This window comes from Tamandua tetradactyla, chromosome 7, assembly GCF_023851605.1.
Source record: "Tamandua tetradactyla isolate mTamTet1 chromosome 7, mTamTet1.pri, whole genome shotgun sequence".
Taxonomy (NCBI): domain Eukaryota; kingdom Metazoa; phylum Chordata; class Mammalia; order Pilosa; family Myrmecophagidae; genus Tamandua; species Tamandua tetradactyla.
Genome location: NC_135333.1, coordinates 130,244,102 through 130,263,624, shown reverse-complemented (window position 1 = coordinate 130,263,624; position 19,523 = coordinate 130,244,102). Strand labels below are relative to the sequence as shown.

General features: G+C 41.2%; 1 protein-coding gene across 2 annotated transcripts in view; it reads left to right on the top strand.

The window, feature by feature from the left end:
- Positions 1-16,474, top strand: part of PPM1H (protein phosphatase, Mg2+/Mn2+ dependent 1H) — a 278,117-nt gene extending 261,643 nt beyond the window's left edge. For both annotated transcript variants that reach the window (XM_077111275.1, XM_077111274.1), the window contains exon 10: positions 11,833-16,474. In XM_077111275.1, coding sequence (XP_076967390.1) covers positions 11,833-11,980 — 148 coding nt within the window. In that variant the 3' untranslated portion in view covers positions 11,981-16,474. The remainder of the gene's footprint in view (positions 1-11,832) is intronic.
- Positions 16,475-19,523: the final 3,049 nt, after the last annotated feature.

The following is a 19,523-nucleotide window of genomic DNA, read 5'->3' as shown; positions in this document are numbered from 1 at the left end:
AGCTTCTTTCTGTGAAAGTTTTTCTTAGGAGTTGGCTGGACTAATTTCCATTAATATCATACGGTTTCCAAAAATTTGCCACAAATGCAAAAGGGAACTGTTCCCCCCACACACACTCCCCACCATATCAATTACAGATTTTAAGAACATATTCATGAGTATTTGGTCTGGTGTTTGAAGACTAGATAAAAATCTGCATTTTCATTTCTATTGCGATGTTTAGCATATTCAGATCAGTGGAAAGTTGGAAGTCAACCTGAGATCCTGCCTGGGCCTGCCCCTCTTTCCTTCCAGTGCTGCATGGCCACTTAATAGGAACATCAGAGCCCTTTAAATGGCTTGCCAGTGAGGACTGAGAGGGAAATGGCCCATTATACCTCCTCATCTTGAAATGTTGCTGTTTGGGATTCAAAACTAAAACAAACACCCACTACCTAAGAAACCTAAGAAATCTGGAAGACTGCGCCAGGGTGCAGAGGAGGTAGAGAAGCCTGGCTGGGTTCCTTCCCCTCTCCCATTGGGGTGAGATGCTCTCCCCAGTCTATAGAGTTGTATCTGCTGGCACACAAACCAGCAGCTGACAGCAGCTATTATTATTCCAGTGTGTCAGGATATCGTACCCTGGGCAGGGGACAGAAGCTGGCCTGAGCAACTTCAGGAGCTGTGAAGTGGACATATGTGGCCCAGCTCCTAGCAGGGATCCTAAGAAGTGTGTGCCTGCCCACTCCCGCCCCTGCCCCAGGACAAGTTACCCAGTTCTGAGCACCACGGAGAGCCTCCCCCCAGTCGCCACAGATCCCTGCCAATGTTCCAAAGCTTGGGAGAGCTTTTCCACCTCTTAAATCTCAAAGGCCTACTCAGTATGCCAAGAGGTTTTCTCCCCGTGCTCCCATCACTCTGCATTACTGTGGGGCATCAGCAGATGGAGGCTGCCTTTTATATGCAAATATTTGGACCCATTAATTCACCTCCCCTCCTTCTTATAAGACCCTGTCTGTACCATCCACAGGGCAAATAGAAGTTCTCTCCCAACTAGAACTATTAAGGACTTTAAGGCATGCTTATAGCCTGCAACTGAAATTAACTGGTTTTTGACACTTCAATGCCCATTGAGATCTGATCCTGTGGGAAATACTCTAGAAGAGGTTGCTGACTTTAGGCGGAAGTCTTAGGAAGGAAAAGAGTGTTTCTTGCCTAAGGAAGTATGCTAGCTAGCAGTCCTCCTCTCCTACCAAGTGCTGGGCTTTACTGGGGTGATGTCATTTATTCCTTGCAGGAGCCTTTGGAGTCTGCTCTCTTATTAACCCAGATTTACAAGTAAGAAAAAAGGAGCTTTAGAAACTACAGAGCTTTTTCAGAGCCACCCAGCTGGTCAGAGGTGAAGCCAGGATTGAATCCTTATGCACCCCCACCGCCACACCCTGAGCCCTCTCTGTGCTCAAAGGAGGAGGTGAAAGACCAAAGAACTGCCCCAGAAAACAACCAGCACAAGAGAGACAACCAGGGATTATTGATCTCCTTCTGCCCTGGCTTTAGAGCCAGTGGTTATGAAAAGGACATTTTGCCTTCCTGTAGGTCCTCAGCCCCCTCTTCCTTTTTGTTTTTCTTGCCTCCCCTGCTGTCCTTTCTCTGTTCCCTTCCCCTGGAGTCCAAGGAAGCCTCTCCGCCAAGCCCTGTGAAGTTTGCCAAGCCCGGTCCCTTCCCAGCACCGTTTCTTTCATCAGGGCTTTGCTGATCAATATTGAAAGCTTCAGCCAGTGAAGAAAAACGCTCTCAAAATACAACACTTGTATCCCAGGAAGACTTTCTTTAGGGGAGAGAGAAGGTACTTCAAAGTATTCCAGCAGTTCTCTAATGCCGGCCTGGCCAAGCATTTGTGAATAGGGCATTCAGTTACGGTGCTCTGGCTGCTCCACTTCCAGCCTCCAGAAACCTTCCAGACTCCTCAGCTCACCTCACAGTCCCTGCAGATGTATCATGGCATCTACTTCCCTTTCATTGTGTTCAGCTGTGCCACATTCTTTGTTGTTCCACTGTGTATTTTGCACTTAAATTTCATGTTTTAACTCCTTACACCCCTCAGTCTGTGGCAGACATATGCAATTGTGTTCAGCTTCAGTACCGAACTCGCTAGAGCCCTTCTGTTTTACTGCCACAGGAAGCGGTTTCCTTTCATGGTCACCAAATCAGATAGCCCTTGTAAGGTAAAAAAAATTGGAGGGGCACAAAATGGGAGAGTGGAGAAACAGTTCTCTCTCTCCAGAGAAAGTTGTTTGTTTCTCCTTAACCTTGGTATAAAGCAACCTTGCAAATTGTTTAATGCCTGTGGCAAGTCAGCTCTTGAGTATGGATGTTAGCTAATGAGTTCTAAAATGGCCACTAGGCCGGCTGAAGAGTGGAGCTGGAACAAAAAGCCTTCTCTAAAGAGCTGCGTTCCTGGCATTATCTTGAGTTGATCTGTTTTATGAGGAAAGCTCCCAGCAAGTGACCTCATTTTACCTGAAAGCTGTCCCTGGTTTCATTTCATTACTGGATCTCCTGTAACATGAAGGAATGTCAGGAAACTGGTTCTGTAGTTCAGTTTCACTGTTGTGTTCTTGAGTGCAGAGTCTAATTGGAAAGGAGTATCATATTCCCTAGAGAAGCCTGGCATAGAAGTAATGTTGAAGGCGCTCCTAGGAACCAAGAGCTTTGCACTCTGATTGGGATCCTCCTTCCCTGAAACACATGGGTGCCTGGATGCAGGAGGATACCTGATGAAACTGAGGTTCTGTGAAGAAGTGGAAATGGCAGAGCAGGCGCAACACAAAGGAAAAGTGTGACATTGAACCTTACACTACTCCCAAGGTGTAACCCCTAAGGCAAGAAATTAACTTAACATATGTGTTCACCCTGGGAAAAAACATCGTTTCCCCAGTAAAGGCAAATTTTTCAATCTCTGTAGAAAGCCCAGGTACACAGTAAAATAGCCTGTACTGAAGAGAAGCTTATATCTTACCTTCAAACCCACACCATGAGACAAAATAACTGGATGCAACAGAACACACTGACACACCCCAAAAAACCTCGACATGATAGAACAGATTGAGAGAAATTTTAAACTCCTATTAATAGAATCATAAATGATGGATTCAGAAAAGAACCAAATAGAAATTCACAATGAAAAGTTTCATTGAAATAAAGTAACTCACAGAATGCATTGGTTGGGGGAATGAAATGAGAGTTATCACAGAGATTAAAAAAAAGAGAGAGAAGAAAACAGAAAATAAATTGAAACCTGGAAGGTAAAATGAGAAGGTATAGTAGGATTTTATGGAGCAAATATTTTTAAATGAGGGAAAGCCAATATTCAGGAAGCTCATGGCTGAGAAATTTCCAGAATTAAATAATCCTCTCAGTTTGAAGGAACAAAACTAAATCTCAACAACGATAAATAAAAAGTAATCCTCATTAATATACCACAGTGGAACTCCTGAGAAAAGACATTTGCAAATAAAGGAATGATAGAAGGCATATTTCTCCTCAACAATAATAGAAACCAGAAATAAATAATATATTCAAACTGCTTAGGGAAAACAGCGGTCAATCTAGAATTTTATACCCAAGAAAATGATCATTCAAGATTCAGGGTAAAAAATAAAGATTTTCATAGTGCAAAGAATAGTGAGTTTATCCCTCATAGGCCATGGTTAAAAGAACTACTAAAATTATACTTCAACAGAAGAAATTAAACCGAGAAGGAAATAAAACTGAGAAGGAAGGAATAGCCTTTAAAAAGCAAGGAAGTTAGTTGTATGTTGATTTATTTTCACATGTATAGATTATAAGTGATAAGGTTTTAGAAACAAGGGGAACTTTCCCAGGTGGCTGCCAAAGATGGCAGGGGGGCAGGTCCTGGTGCTCAATGGCCAAGCAAGTATGGTAGGCTGTAAGATGGTGGTCTGCTCATGTGCTATGAGGCCACCAGGTTTTCCTGCACCTTCTACAAAAATAAGCTAAAGTAATTGGACTTCTTCTGCAAGCACACAAACAGCAAACCATCACACAGCCCCTACGACTTCCAGGTTCCCAACCACATCTTTTGGTGGACTGTGCAAGGGGCATGCTGCTCCATGAGGCCAGCTGTGGCCAGGTCACCCTGGACTGCCCCAAAGTGTTTGGTAGAATCCTCTCTCCCCAAAAGAAAAATCAGGTAGTGGTTCCTGCTGCCCTCAGGGTTGTGTGTCAGAGCCCACGTGAAAGGTCGCCTGTCTGTGTTGCCTGGCTCACAAGGTTGGCAGAAGTACCCAGTGGTGACAGTCACTCTAGAGGAGAAGAGGAAGGAAAAGGACAAGGTCTGTTATTGGGGAAAAGCATCAGTTCATGAGGCTGCTGAAACAGGCTGAGAATAACGTGGAGATGAAAATTGACAAATTCAGAGGTACTCAGGACTTGTGCTTTCCTAATCTAAGCCCAATAAAGACTGCTTCTTCCAGACACTTGGCTTGGCCTGCTTTTCCTCCATTGCCACCCCAGGATGTGGGGGCCACAGGGCAGCAGTTCTCGTGTTCAGGTGCCACAGGTATCCTGGGGCTGAGTAGGCAAGGGGTACAGAAGGGGGTTCTGTGTTCAATACTACTGCTGACTCCTATTTAAGCAGGACATTCTTCAAAAGAGATTAAGTGCTACTAAGGCACCAACTTGTTTATATGACAGTTTTACAAAAATAGGTAGTGGAAACAACCATTTTCTTGGATTTCAGTATTTTTGCAAAAGTAAGTTAGAAAATTGTAATAGCAGGGGAGACCCTAAATTGTGAATGAGGCCTTCCTTTAAAGCATTCCATATCATTATACACTATAGTCTGTAGCAGTTAGATTGTTACAAAATGCTTTGTTCAGTGTTGTCCTGATATTATAGGGTATTTATAAATGCACAGAGTGGGAAGACAAACAACAGAGGGCTTACAGGTATCACTTGCTGCCTCCCTGTACCCTGTGATCAGGAACAAATTATTTTTAAAGAAAAAAAAAAAGGTGAAACTAAAATACTAGGCAATAATGTGGAAAACAGAAGAAAGTATTCTAAGATCCAATATAATCAGAAGTAATGATTAACTTATATGTTAAAAAGTAAGCATAATTGCTTAAAGAACAGAAATGAAATGACTTCCAACTCAGTACAGAGGGAGCAAAGGTAATAAAACGATCAACCCAACAGAAAGCAAGAATGCAGGAAAGAAAACACTGCAATAAATAGAAAACACACAAAAAAACTTTGACATACATGCATATATATGTGTGTGTATGTATACAGTGGCAAAAATAAGTTCAGATTTTACAGTAAAGTTTAATTTGCATCTTAAAAGACTAAGATTAGATTTTATTTTAATCACCAGGTACCACTAATGAAATATCTTCAAAACAATGCAAAGCCTGAAAGTCCTACTTCGTCTTGTGGATTTTATGATTGAATAACATCAGGTTGAGAAAGTAACATTGAAAATGACAGATTTCTTGCCTAAGAGACAGGGATACCAAAATAATAGCTGGGAAGTCCTGCCTTAGGAGTGAAAATAAGTTACCATTTGTTGACTTCCTCCTAAGTCTCAATTGGAGCCTAAAAAGGAGATTGAAAAGGAGCATCTGAGAAGAGAAGATGTGCCACGTCTCGTGCAAGCCCAGGCAGAGGAGGGGAGCTGGGAGTGGGCAGTGTCACGGAAGCCCAAGAAAGAAAGGGAAATTCAAGGAGAAAGAGGATATTCAGCAGTATCTATGCTGCAAAAAGGTTGACCAGAATGAGGGTTGAGAAGATACCTCTAAGAGGACAGATTAGTAGGGTATTAGGGCTAATTAAAGGAGATTAAGGAAGAAAATGGGAAGAAGTTGAGGAAGCAAGTATGGACTGTCTTAAGAAGTTCAGCACCTAAGGGAAGACAAAACAGATGGTGAGAAGAGAAGCAGGCTCAAGGGACAGTGTCTCGGAATAGGCAATAATCATATTAGAAAAATTAAGCCTTAATTATCTAGAGCCCTCAAGGAAATGAGTTTCCTGAATTCCCATCTTTTCTAGACAAGCTAATGCTTGCTTTTTAAAATACAAAAAATTATTTTGACTGTTTTTAAAATACCAGAGGTCAGTAGGAATATCAAGAAGGTCCCTACCATGGATGATCCTCTTTCATGACTTAACACCAGCTAGATATCCTTAAGCCATTACCCCCTGACTGTGAGACCTGGTATGCCATTAGGCTAAATGACCAGGGAGAGCTGTCTTGAGTTCTTCTATCAGTTTTTTGACATCAAGTTTTTGTGTTTTGTTTTGTTTTGTTTTTTTAAGGTTAGCCAGCATTTCTCCTAGACAGCTTACCCTAGTTTTCTACATCTAGTCTACGTGTGAGCTAGGTTAAAGTGAATCCCGTCCTGATGGATGAATCTACTCTCTATATTGACTTAAAGTTTCTGAACTTGAAAACTAAGATCCAGTCCCTGGTCATTTGTCAGAAAAATAAACATCATTCTGATAATGATGGTGGCCTTTTCCTCTGTAGTTACAGCTCAGACATACATTTAATATAAAATAAAGAGTAACAGAACTGAGAGGCTTTTCTGAACATATATATATAAACTGCAGTGGATGGATTTTATTACACTGATTTTGGCCCTGTTAAGGCTTTTCTCTTTATTTCCTGAGCTGAGCAAGAGTAGAACTCTCAGAGAGAACTAGCTGGTTGCCGTCTTTCCTAGATGCTCAGGTATAACTTACAGATTTCTGCCTCAAAGCTGATAATTTTCTCAAATACATATACCCTTCAGGAGGAAGGGTATTTATTTTGTATTAACTAAAATATCTTTTCCTCTGCCATCTACAGTGTATGCTATGTTTCTGAGCCATATTAGTAGACTTTATTCTCAGTGACACTATGACTTAGAATTTTAACAATCTTGAAATCATTTGCTATAGCCCATATTCTTAAATAATGTTATGATGGGGCTAGATGAAGGTCTCTTTTAACATGAGTCTGTAAATTCATAAGGTGTTTTTTGTTTACCAGCTTTATTGAGATGTAATTCACATACCACCAGATTCTCCCTTTTAAAGTGTACAATTCAGTGTTATTTTCAACTTCTTATTTTGAAATACTTTCAAATTTATAGCACAGTATCAAAAATAATAGACTCCACATAGAGAATTCCAGCATATCCCTACACCCCCAGATATCAGATCCATAAATTTTAACGTTTGCAACATTTGCCATATCATTCTGTCCATTTGTTCGCCTATCCATCTATCCGTCTATCACTCCATTTCCTGAACATTTGGGTGTAGGTTGTAAACATCATGCTCCTTGAACACTTAAAACTGCCATATACCTTTACTAAGAACAAGGATATTCTCTTATGTCTCTGCCTTACATGCAGTTATCAAGTTAATGAAATTAAACATTGATATAAAGCTGTCTATATTTAATTTTTTTCATTTGTCCAGTAATGTCCCTTTAAGTCTTCTCTCCTTCCTTGTTAAATTCCATCAAGGATAATGTAGTGCCTTAAATTATAATTGTATCTTTAGTTACTCTCTCTTTTTTTTTTAATTGTGGGAGCATATACACAACCTAAATTTCTCATCTCAGTTGCTCCCAAGCACACAATTCAGTGGGATTAATCACATCCACCGTGTTGTGGTACCCTCACCACCTTCCAGTACTTAAAATTTCCAAACAGAAACCCTACACCCATTTTGCATTAGCTCCCCCATTTTCTCTGCCCCAGACAAGCTGGACTATAATTTCTGTCCCTATGATCTTCCATATTCTCCAATATTTTCTTGGTACTTACCATGGGGTGTTAATTTAACATCCTAAATTTGTAACAATCTAATTTGCTGTGGTACAATTTAGCTTCAATAGTATACGCCAACTATGCTTCTATATCCTCCTTCTTGTTCCCCCACCTTTATGTAGTTCTTATCACAAATAAGTTTGTACCTTATGAGTCCAAAACCACTGATTTCTCATGATGTTTTATGCATTTGCCTTTTAAATACTGTAAGAAGTAAAAAAGTTACAAACCAAAAATACAGTAGTACAGACATTTATATTTACCCTTGTCATTACCCTTATCAAAGATCTTTAATTCTCATGTGACTTGAGTCTTGTCTCTTACCCTTTCCTTTCAACCTATGGGGCTCTCCTCAGCATCTCTTGTTGAGTCAGTCTAGGGCCAGTGGCGAACTCCCTCAGCTTTTGTTTATCTGGGAATGTCTTAATCTCTCATTTTTGAAAGACAATTTTGCCAGATACAGAATTCTTGGTTGACAGTTTTTTGCTTTTAGTGCTTTAAGTCTGTCATTTCACTGCCTTCTTGCCTCCTTGGTTTCCAATGGGAAATTGACATTTAATCTTATTGAGGCTCCTGTGTACATGACACATTGCTTCTCTATTGCAGCTTTCAGAGTTCTCTCTTTATCTTTGGCCTGGGGCTAATTGGGTTTATCCTGTTCAAAGTTCATCTTGGATGTGTATATTTTTGCCTTTCGTTAAATTTGGGAATTTTTCAGCCATTATTTCTTTGAATGTTCTTTCTGCCCCCTCCTGTCTTCTGGGACTCCCGTGATACATATATTGGTATCCCCCAGGTTCATCGGGCTCTGTTCACTTTTCTTCATTCTTTCCTCTTTCTGTTCTTCAGACTGGATGATCTCAATTGTCTTAACTTCAAGTTACTAATTCTTTCTTCTGCCAGTTCCAATCTACTGTTGAACCCCTTTAGGTAATTTTGAATTTCTGATACTGTGGTCTTCAACTTTGATTCTTTTTCATAATTCCCATCTCTCTACTGATATTACATTTATGTTCATCTGTCATATTCTTGATTTCCTTCAGTTCTTTGTCCATGTTTTCCTTTACTTTTTTGAGCATATTTAAAACCATTTTTTTTAAAGCCTTGTCTGTTATGCCCCAGGTCTGGTCCTCCTCCTTCATGATTTCTAATGCTTTAATTTTTTTCCTTTGCCTGGGTCATCACTTCCTTTTTCTTTGTATGTTTCATAATCATTTATTGAAACCTGTATATTTTTATTTTTCATACGTTATCGCTGGAACTTACACTCTGATCTATTCTTTTTTTATTAATTTTTAAATTTTTTTCTTAAAATACCAAAAAATGCAAACATTCATAACTTTTGATCATCCCATTCTACATATACAATCAGTAATTCACAATATTATCACATAGTTGCATATTCATCATCATGATCATTTCTTAGAACATTTGCATCTATTCAGAAAAAGAAAGAAAACAGAAAAAAATTCATACATACCACACCCCCCACCGCTCCCCCTCACCGATCACCAGCATTTCACTCTAAATTTATTTTAACATTTGTTCCCCCTATTATTCATCTTTATTCCATATGTTTTACTCGCCTGTTAATAAGATAGATAAAAGGAGCATCTGATCTATTCTTTAGCTTTTATCGAGCTAGTGTTACGTCTGAGCTTTTCTTAAATGCAGGAGCTAATAAAAAGGAAAAAAAGAAAAAAACTGTCCTAGCCTTTGCACATTGACCTGTATGAGTGCTCTCTTTCAGAGCTTTTCCATTCAATGAGTTTAGAGAATAGGTTGAGGCCAAAGCAAAGGTACCACCCTGATCTGTTCTGCACATGCATGCAGCCTGTCTTAGGCTTGCAGATGTGGCCCTTGGTTGGCAATTTTTGGAATTCCCCTCTTAACACAGATACAAATGTCCCCCCTTCCCTAGGAAACAGTTTCCTCACATTCCAAGGCACTATCCTTTATGACCTATAGCCAGCAATCTCTTGCTCCCATCAGCATGAGTTGACTGCTCTCCCACAGCATTTTATAGGAGAGGTTAGTGAGCTGCCTTCCTCACACAGGTTAAGGTCCTAAACGGTGAGTCCCTTAGCCTACCACAAGACATATTGAGACAGATAAACACACTCCCAGTATGTGCACAAGGTTTACTCTGCACCCTCTGGAGCTGGGACCAGGGATCTGTACTGGAAGTGTGGGCTGGCTCTGTGCCAAGCCTGTAAGGGGTTGAGGAGACTTCAACTAGGGTGCCACAAGACCCTACCACTTTTAAGTAGCCTTTTTCTTAATTCAGCACTTTCCTTGTCACTGCATCCTTTATCTGTTTTCTGGTGCTTTGTGAAAGATGTTCCTGCTGGTTCTTGATAGTTGCTCAAAACTTTTGCGAGCATACAGTGCCCTGAAGCTTTTTCCTCCACCATCTTGATCGTGGCAGGCCATAAGTGTTTCATTTTATTTTGTTTTTACTTGGGTGAAGTTTTTGAGTTTTTATGTATTTTACTTACTATGACTGTTTATACATTTGATATAGAAATATTAATGTTTGTAATTAATGGGTATAAATATCACTGGGTTATAAGGGCCTTTCATGGAAGAAACAGACATCTGGTGTTTTAAATTCCATAACTCAATTTTGGAGTGAATACTGAGACATTCCAGTAGGGAAAGATCTCTGCAATATCAGGGCAGTCTCTTATAAAAGGCCCACAAGCTGGCTTCCAAGAGGCCTCTTAGAAGACTTTATTGTCTTGTTGATTTACTAGAGTCTGGCTGTTAGCTTTTCAGGTTGAGAAACAGCTTTAATCAACATACAGAGAAAAGAGTGATTACCAGAGCTGGACTCACTTTAACCATGATCCGAAGATTGATATGTAAATCAAAATGCTATTTGACATTTATAGAGAGAAATATAACTAATATTCGTAAAGTACGAATGACTAGCTTATTCTTTCCCGATAGGCAGGCCTCCATGGGGAGGCAAATCATAATCAGAAGGTTTTTTGGTAAAGAAGAAATCAGAACAAAGGTGAACCAGATAATTAATGGTATAGGCTGAGAGACTAATCCATCTCACACCTGATATGCTCCTGACAATGGAACCGAAATTCCCCAAGGCTCCCTCAGCCCTGGTTAATATTTGAGTAGATACAGGTCAATGTTTTGTCTCATCTCTTATACATCAAGCCTAACCAAGGCCTGTACCCACTCAAACCACCTACTGAGTTTTTCTCCAGAGGTTAAGACTTTCCATCGGCTTGTAGTCTTCTCTTGGAAATGTGGGTATCAGCCTTTTTCCCTAAGTTTACAGTTAAAATCTCAATGAACAATCTATTTTTAAATTCTTGAGGGGTCCCTCCCTGTACTTATATTGGTGAAGAGGAGAGGGTGGCATTGATTTAAGAGTGAAAGGAGCAGCTCACCCATGCCAGGGTTTATCAATTTACACACCACCTTTACGTTTTTGCTATGTTCCTGTGGCCCATCTATTATTAATATTTTTCCTTAAATCGCCTCACTTTTTTAAAGCAAATTTATTTTAGAAGGAAAATTGTATACCCCTACTATAAATGGAAAGCGATTATCCTTTGTCATAAAAGGAATCTAGCCCTAAAATATAAATTCATTGAAAACAAACACTTTTCCATGCAATTTTTTAGCTAGCTACTGTGTGTCATGGATGACACTGAGCCTGAACATATTTCTAATAAAGATCCACGAACATTAAATTAAGACATTCTTCTTGAAATGATCAAGAACATTAAAAAAAGGACTGAAAAACAGAATAATTTTGGAAGATCTTTAATGTATTCAGTGCCTTGTCCATCTACCGCCTAAAAGTAATCTCATGTTAGGCACCCCACAGTTTGGAAAAAGATGACCTAGGCTTGTTGTGGCTTTGCAGGTATTTGAAAACTGTTTACACAGCTGTCGTGATCCCTCCTCCTCACCAGCCTCACTCGACCCCAGACTCTGCCTGATGCTGTCACTGACTGCCTTGTCCCTGCTTTTCCCTGCACAGGTACACGCTGGCAGCTCAGGACCTGGTGATGCGTGCCCGGGGCGTCCTGAAGGACAGAGGATGGCGGATATCGAATGACCGACTGGGCTCTGGGGACGACATTTCTGTATATGTCATTCCCTTAATACATGGAAACAAACTGTCATGAAAACAGCCCAGGGGATTGGAAGGATTGAAGGGAAGAAATCTGGGCTGCCTCTTTGTGGGGCGGGACTGGGAAGTGCTCCGGCCGAATTCCAGGTGATGCAATCTTCTCCCAACCCAGCCCGGACTGGTGGGAAGTCTCTGCCCAGAGTCCTCTGGCTGTGCTTCAAGATGATCCTTAGGTTTCCGTTTCCTCTTTAGTAACAGGTCTGGATACTCCACAAGAGCAAAACACAAAGGCCCGCTCTTGTGTGTTGTGTTTTTGTTGGTTCCTTATAGGCCTCCTAGGTGACCATCTGCCTGTTTGGGGCACATACATCATATTTATTTTATCTAGAGTAGCTGGGGCAGCCATTTTCCGGTGTAACTGGCAGAAGATTCTTCAGCCTGCCAAGCTGCCAACTTCTCTATGGGTTAGAAGTACTGCATTGGAAAGTTGGGGTTTATGCCTCAGAAGGTATAAGCACCCACTTCTAGTACACCTGAGATTTATTTCAGGAAACATCTCTCTCTCTCTCTCGAAACTGATCTCTCTCTCTCTCTCTCTCTCTCTCTCTCTCTCTCTCTCTCTCTCTCTCGCTCTCTCTCTCTCTCTCTCTCTCTCTCTCACTCTCTCCCTCTCACTCTCACTCTTGATGACATAGGCTGAGGCAGGGATTTTTTTTTCTCTTTTGACATTCCTCACATCTTCATTTTTTTCCCCATTCGTAGAACAGGTCTGGGACTTTCCAGCTCCTCACTGAGGAATTTGTGTGTCAAAGCCCAAGCCAGGCCATCCCCACAGCCTCCACCCCATACCACCCCGGCAGCCATCTGGAACATGGTAGAGTGCCGTCTTTGTTGTGTAACTAAATTTGTTACTGGGTTGTCTTTTCTTACCAAATTAGTGTGTTTTCATCGAAAATATGGGTGTTTCTTTGAACCAACAGTTCCTTTATTGTCTTGGTCCCCTTGTTGTGGCTTGAAGTGTCTCTGGTGGAGTTAAGGTTTTCAATTCTGGAATGGTTCACCTCCCCCTACCTGCTATGCCATGGGGAGGCATGTTAAGCAGTGTTTAATAAGGCACATATTTGGGAAGTTCCTTGTGTTGGTCAGTTCACCATACCTCATTTGAGGACCATTCCCCTAGTCTGTATGCAGGTCCCTTGGGACATGACTGTCCCCAAACCCATTTCCAACAAAGTATAAGTATCAGAGATCTGTCACAAAGCAGCAGTTCCATTTTCCCCATCATCTTGGTGCAAGGCCCACTCAGGAGATCCCTTTAATAAAAGTGAATTTGAGTTTGGTTGACTGGTCATTCTCCTGCTTCATGCAGTGCTCCCTGTTCCTTTTCCAGGGACCCGAACCCTTGCTACCCACAACTGAGACCCCCATTCTCACCACAGCTCCACTTCTGAGTGTTCCTCACAAAAGAAGCAGCAGCAGAAGCAGGGGACACCATTATCTGCCTGCTGCTTCTCTACCAGGAGGAATCACAAAATAGATTTTTAAAAATAACTTGCACCTCTTGAACAGACAACTGCTCAGCATTGAGGGACCTTATAAGAGCAGAGTTCAATAAGTAAATCTTCTTCCTGCAGACCTACTGTCACATTTGGACAATTTTGTATAATTAAAACATTCTTCCAACACAATGATGAAAAAGGTACTTGGTGTGATCCCAAGAATGCTGTAGAGCTGATTCCGGTTCTCCTGTTTGTTTGAATTCATTCTTCAGAGGAGAGAGAATAAGAACCTTTCCTCCAGGGTACAAAATCACTTGCATTCCTGGAGTTGTAGATATTTTCTTAGGAAAGGCCTAGAGCCTTCCTCCTCAGGAATGAATACACTCACAGTACTGAAACAGTGGCCTGTCAGGCCTGTGAAGTACTTTGGGACCTCATCGTCAGGTATTTGTTAAAGTATTGCCTAGGAAGAATCCAACTAGACCTTCTCAGGATTCATCATCTGATAGATTTCACACTGCCTTCTACAGATCTTAGTCACCCCAGATGTCTCCTTGGGGAGATATTTGTGGTAAACTGCTTGCTCCCTGGCAGAATCTGATGCTATGGAAAAGCATTCAGGCATCACACTACAATGTAGCTCTCTTCTTCTTCCCCAGCTCCCAAAGTCATGTGCAAATTGGAAATTTAAGGAGGACCCTGGGCATCTTCTTTGAGATGCCGTCCTCATAAGCAACCCCCTGCTCCCCAGTTCCCATTGCCTTTCATTTCCTTCTGTCCCTAGACCTGATCACATCGCTAGAGTGAGAGTTTGAGTGCAGCTATCAAGACAGCCATCTACACAGTTCACTAATTTGTCTGCCACCAAGGCATGTCTCAGGCAAAACTCTGGAACACCCTTATTCAATTTACCCTAAAGTCTTGAGCATTTAGTCCTACTAGTCTTGGTTAGAAATGTATTCTTCTTATAAGCCATAGGATTATAAACCGACTTGGGTGGAAAGATCTTAGTCCCAAGCTCAAACCATGTTTCTGTTTGGGGAATGGGAGGAAGACTATAAATGAGGCAATTAATTCAAAAGTGGAAAAAATGATTTGTTAATGCATATAGCAGATTTGCATGGCACTGATCATTGCTCTGCGAATTGAGCCTACTCTTTGTTGGCCTTATTTTTCACCCAGGCCCCAGAGCCGTAACTATGTTTACGTAGTGGGGTGGCCCTTGGAACCTTCCTGGAAAGGCCAAAAGGCAACACTCTCAAAATTCTGCTAAAGATATTTATATATGGTTCTGAACTCTTGTGTCTGTGACTTATAGCCAAATCTGCTTGCTCTAATAGCCTCAGAGGAACTCTTGTTTAATAAAAAGCTTTTGATTTCCTAGTCAGTTCTTTATGGTTGTCTTGGGTGGCCACTTCCTCTAATGAAAGGCTCTTTCAGTTCTGTGTCTCTGTGGGGTTGGCCTCTACTCTTCAGACTGTTGGGTGACACTGTTCCTTAAAGAGAGCATACTCATATGCCATCCATACGATCCTCAACAGCAACTTAAGTTTTGGTTTTGTAAGACCTGAAATCAGAGAGGTGTTGGCAGTCAGAGAAATAGTATGTTCTGCTGTGGGTCTCTGTACCTACCTGCTGGGCTTGGGGAATTTGGGGTGTTTAATTTTTTAATTCTTAGAAACTTACCATCAAATCATGGGGCTGTGTGAAAGTCAGGTGGGGCCCACCTTCCTCCTCTTTCCTCCAGGTATTCGTTTACTTCTTGGAAAGCATTACAGCCACACCTGGGTACCTGGCAGGAGTGACAGTCCCAGTACCCAGATGTGGCCTCAGATCTCAGATCTTGGCTCTTAAGGCAGGGTGTTCAGCTTATCAAGAGCGCTAATGTGAAAACACTCCAGGAAACTATCTCCTACATCTTTAAAATTCTGATTCTTCTCACCTCCTTCCTCATTTTCCAGTCAGTTTTATTTATAAGACTGCAAGTGGTCCGGGACTTTCTTTCCACCACCAACCTTTCCTTAAGTGACCCGGCAGTTCTTCTCTTTTCAGGGTGAATAAGTTAAACGTTCATGAGTTTCTATTTTTAGTAAACTAGCGCTTCTGGGACACTTGGAGAGAGCAGTGAGAGTCATTGTCTATGCAAAGAACCACCAGGCTGATCCTACAAGTTACAAGATTGAAGAAAAATAGTAAAACACTCTCTGGCCACAGGACAGAATTTAATGTTAGGAATTTGGATTCTTGAGGAAATACAGTTGCAGAGAAATGTTGCAGCCTGAACACTGTAGCCCACCTCTGTTAGCAAACGTTTGCTTTGTGTGGACCATGTGGCATAGGTGTGTACACTGGATTTTTCAAAGAACACTACACAAGCAGCCCAACTTTCTCTTCTGTGCGCACTGTGACTCCTTGTCAGATTTGAGTGCCAGGCGGGGAAGTACTGCTGTTTTCAATCCACAATTTTATCTGTGTAAATAGCTTTAATTTTTTCCCTCTATGTCTTAAATAAAGTTGTGTTCTTGTAGCAACCAGGTAGACAGTGACCAAATAACACTGTAAATGTGCTATTGTTTTCTACTGTGATGTACTTGAAGGAGGAGAACCCTGTGTTCTGCACACTCCCAATCTTCCATGAATATTTTGTGTTTGTTTGGGGAGTCCTGAGATTACCCTTTACTCCTGTTTTGCCTCCTTTTTCTTTTTCTTTTTTTTTTTTTTTTTCTGTAGTCCCAGAGAGGCCACAGTGGAGATCATTTTTAAGGAATGCCCCATGGTCTGGGTTTCCAAAAATATCCTATGTAAAGTGAATGAGAGGAATCTTCCTGAAAATGGTTTCAGAACCATGTTGTTTATGCTCTGTGATTGTGAAACATTGACTTTTTGTAACCCCAGAATGAAAACGGTTTAGTAAAGAGGATTTCTTTTGTGTGTTCAAAACTTAGGTGCAATGTTCCATGGGAAAGCTAAAGAGATGTATATGCTCAATGACATTTTAAAATAAAATATTATATATATATATATATGTATATAGGCCATCTTTAGCAAAATATTTTTGTGTCATTTCTTTGAATTAATGTGAAGTTTCTTCATATTAGGTAATGGAATGGCATGAGAGCATCATGTCCTAATGTGGGGTATTAACTGTGAACACAGAATCAAAAGAAAACCCAGAGGCGTGTGATGCTGATAACTGTAAGCCTTCACAGGAACAGCAGTAGAGGCTAGTACATTTCAAGTATGCATCTAGAAGAATACCATGGATATCATGTGTAAACACATGAAGAATTCAGATGAAAGAATTACCCCCAAGAGTTATTCTCAAAGGGAAAGGCTAGTGCCCAATCTCCTTGCCGAAAACAGTACGAGTCAAGACTCTGTTTAGTCACTTAAGCATCTTATGTTCTTACAGAGTGTTAGTGCAGCATACCTTTTTATAAAGAACAATGACCTTAGAGGTGGGGGTAAGGCATCTGTCGTAGCTATAAAGATTTTTCATGTGCTTCAGCCACTTGCCTCTCAGCACTGACCTTTGGCCTAGTTAGTAAGCAGCTATCCAATTCTGGGGCATAAACTGCCCCAGAGCCCAAATCCACATCTGTAGCTATCACCCACACCACCCACATACCTCGCCCAAAGCCAACAGCTGGCCCCAAGTGATAAGCTCACCATCAGACCCCCAGTCCCTTTCCCTTTCTGTGAGCCTTTGCTTTAATCAAACTTTGACTCCCACAGGAAATCTAGCCTCCACCCATGCATCACAATAAAGGCACAAGCTCAGGAGTCCCTCTTGCTCTTCTTGTGTGCTTCCCACTTGCTGGTTGAGCCAACCAAGCCAAACGTACTTCCTATCTACCTCTCATAGCATCCCTCTCTCTCTGGTCCTGTGATTAACGAACTATCTTTTCTCAGGCATTATGGCCTGGGTTTCCCATTGTTGCATCTGACCTCCACCTGGATCCAAATTTAAAATCTAGCTTAACTAGTTCAGAACAGCATCAAAGAATGCTAATCCTGCTTAGTTCTATAATCTAGGAAGTTAAAGGTAATCTGGAAGATGTCAAGTTAAAAATGACAAAGTATTTATTCACAAAAGGAAACTAAAAAATAGGTTACAGGGCGGTGCGATGGCGGCTCAGTGGCATATTTATTGTCTGCCATGCCAAAGACCTGGGTTCAATTTCCGGTGCCTGCCCATGTTAAAAAAAAAAAAAAAGGTTATAGCTTATTAGAATGATTTAGTTGCAAAAGCTCCTCAGCTCTTTTCACCTTCACTAATATTTTAATGCATATTCTGTCTCCTGGTCCCTACTCATTACTAGAAATTCCCATGGAAAGCATAAAAGCCTTGGGAGTAGATGTCTGATGATTGGATCAGTGCTTCTCCGGAAGATCAAAGGATCTTCTAACATCTCTCATGAGCGGTACTTAGCTTATCAAGATTAACTCTTGAGAAGTGTTGTAGATTGTCTCCAAAGATGACTGCCAACATTCATATTTGCAAATGTTTCTCCCATCATGAACTGGAGTCTGTTTCCCCAACCCTTAAATCTAGCCTGACTTTATGACCTGCTTTGATTAATAGGATGCAGAAATTACATTCGAATACTTCCAAGCCTAGGTCTCTGGAAGCCGTGGAGCACACACTTTCACTCTGGAAAGCCAGCCACCATGTAAAGGTCAGACGAAATAATTGCTGAATAGCCACATGAGAGAAACAAGGTGCTCAAATGTGATTGAGTCTGTCTTCGATCATCAAGCTCCAGCTAAGTTACTCCAGGTGACTCATGAGAAGAGAGAAGACCAGCCAGCTCCTAGGTGTTCAAACCATTCACAGAGCATTGAAAAACTCCAGGCTCTTGTTTGAGCCCAACTGATCTCTGCCCAAATTCCTGACCCACAGAACCATGAGCAAATAAAATGGTGGTTGTTTTAAGCCATCAAGTTGGATAGTTTCTTATACAATAGATAACCAAAACAAGGAATAGAGAAACTGGCTCTGGGTGATTTGGTGGAAAGTGATTAAAAATATAAATTGAAAGAAAATAAAATAGCACTGAGAAAGTTATGCTTATAACTTCAGAAATAATACTCCATATCGAACCTGATAGGGTAACTGAGATGGGGAAACCAATTTATAACGATAATACAGAGACCCTAATTGATGGCCACACTGGAATGTCCGCAAAAATTCTCCCCATCTCTGCCTCTGCTTCTTCATGTACCTTATAATGATCATCAGTAAGCCAGGAAAATGGTGACTATATTGGGGCTATGAGCCTAAAAGGAGAAATCAAATGTCCTTTCCCCATCACTTATGATAAGACCATCCCGCATTATACCATTTATGACCCCTGTGAGAGTAGGATGGGTCTTTGGCTCCTAGGACTCAGTTGATGGAGAGTGTTAGGTTATATCTAAAGGAAGATAATGACTTCTATATGTGTGTGTGTGTGTGTGTGTGTGTATTAAAGATATATATGAATTCTCATCAAAAAAATAATTAAACCTTGTTGCCATCCCAATTTTTTCATTTATCTAAATGGCAGGCCAAAGAATAAGTTGTCTATCTTAGCAATTACTTTGCCTTTGTAACTGCTTTTTCTGTCATTAGAGATCTAAAAAGACTGCTGTGCTCTCAGTACATCTCTCTATATTTTCAGTCTCTTGTCTTTCACCTCTGATGAGATTTTCCTGTCTGCTAACCTCCTTTGCTTTATTAATTTCACTTAGGCTGCCGCAGGGGAGTCAGTGAGTGGCTGAGCATGAGCTGCGGGTGGGGTGCAGCCTGATCGTGGTCCAGGGACTGGGTCTGATCAGTTTGCTGGTCAAGGGCCCGTGGTCAGTGTTTTAGAAGGTCTGACTGAAGCCCTAAAGGACAGCACTCCTCTGAAAGGTGCAGACAAGTTTTCTTCTTCCCTCTTTTTTAAATTTAATATTTGTAAATCTTGTCACCATAAAGTAAAAGTAGATGACATGACTCAGAAGGTAACTCCAAGACTCAGGGAGGGGTGGACTGGGCAAAGAGATGGAGGCAGGTGGTAGTTTTGACATGAAAGTTGGGGGAAAGTGAAGTTGCAGGAGCAAAATGTCCCATCA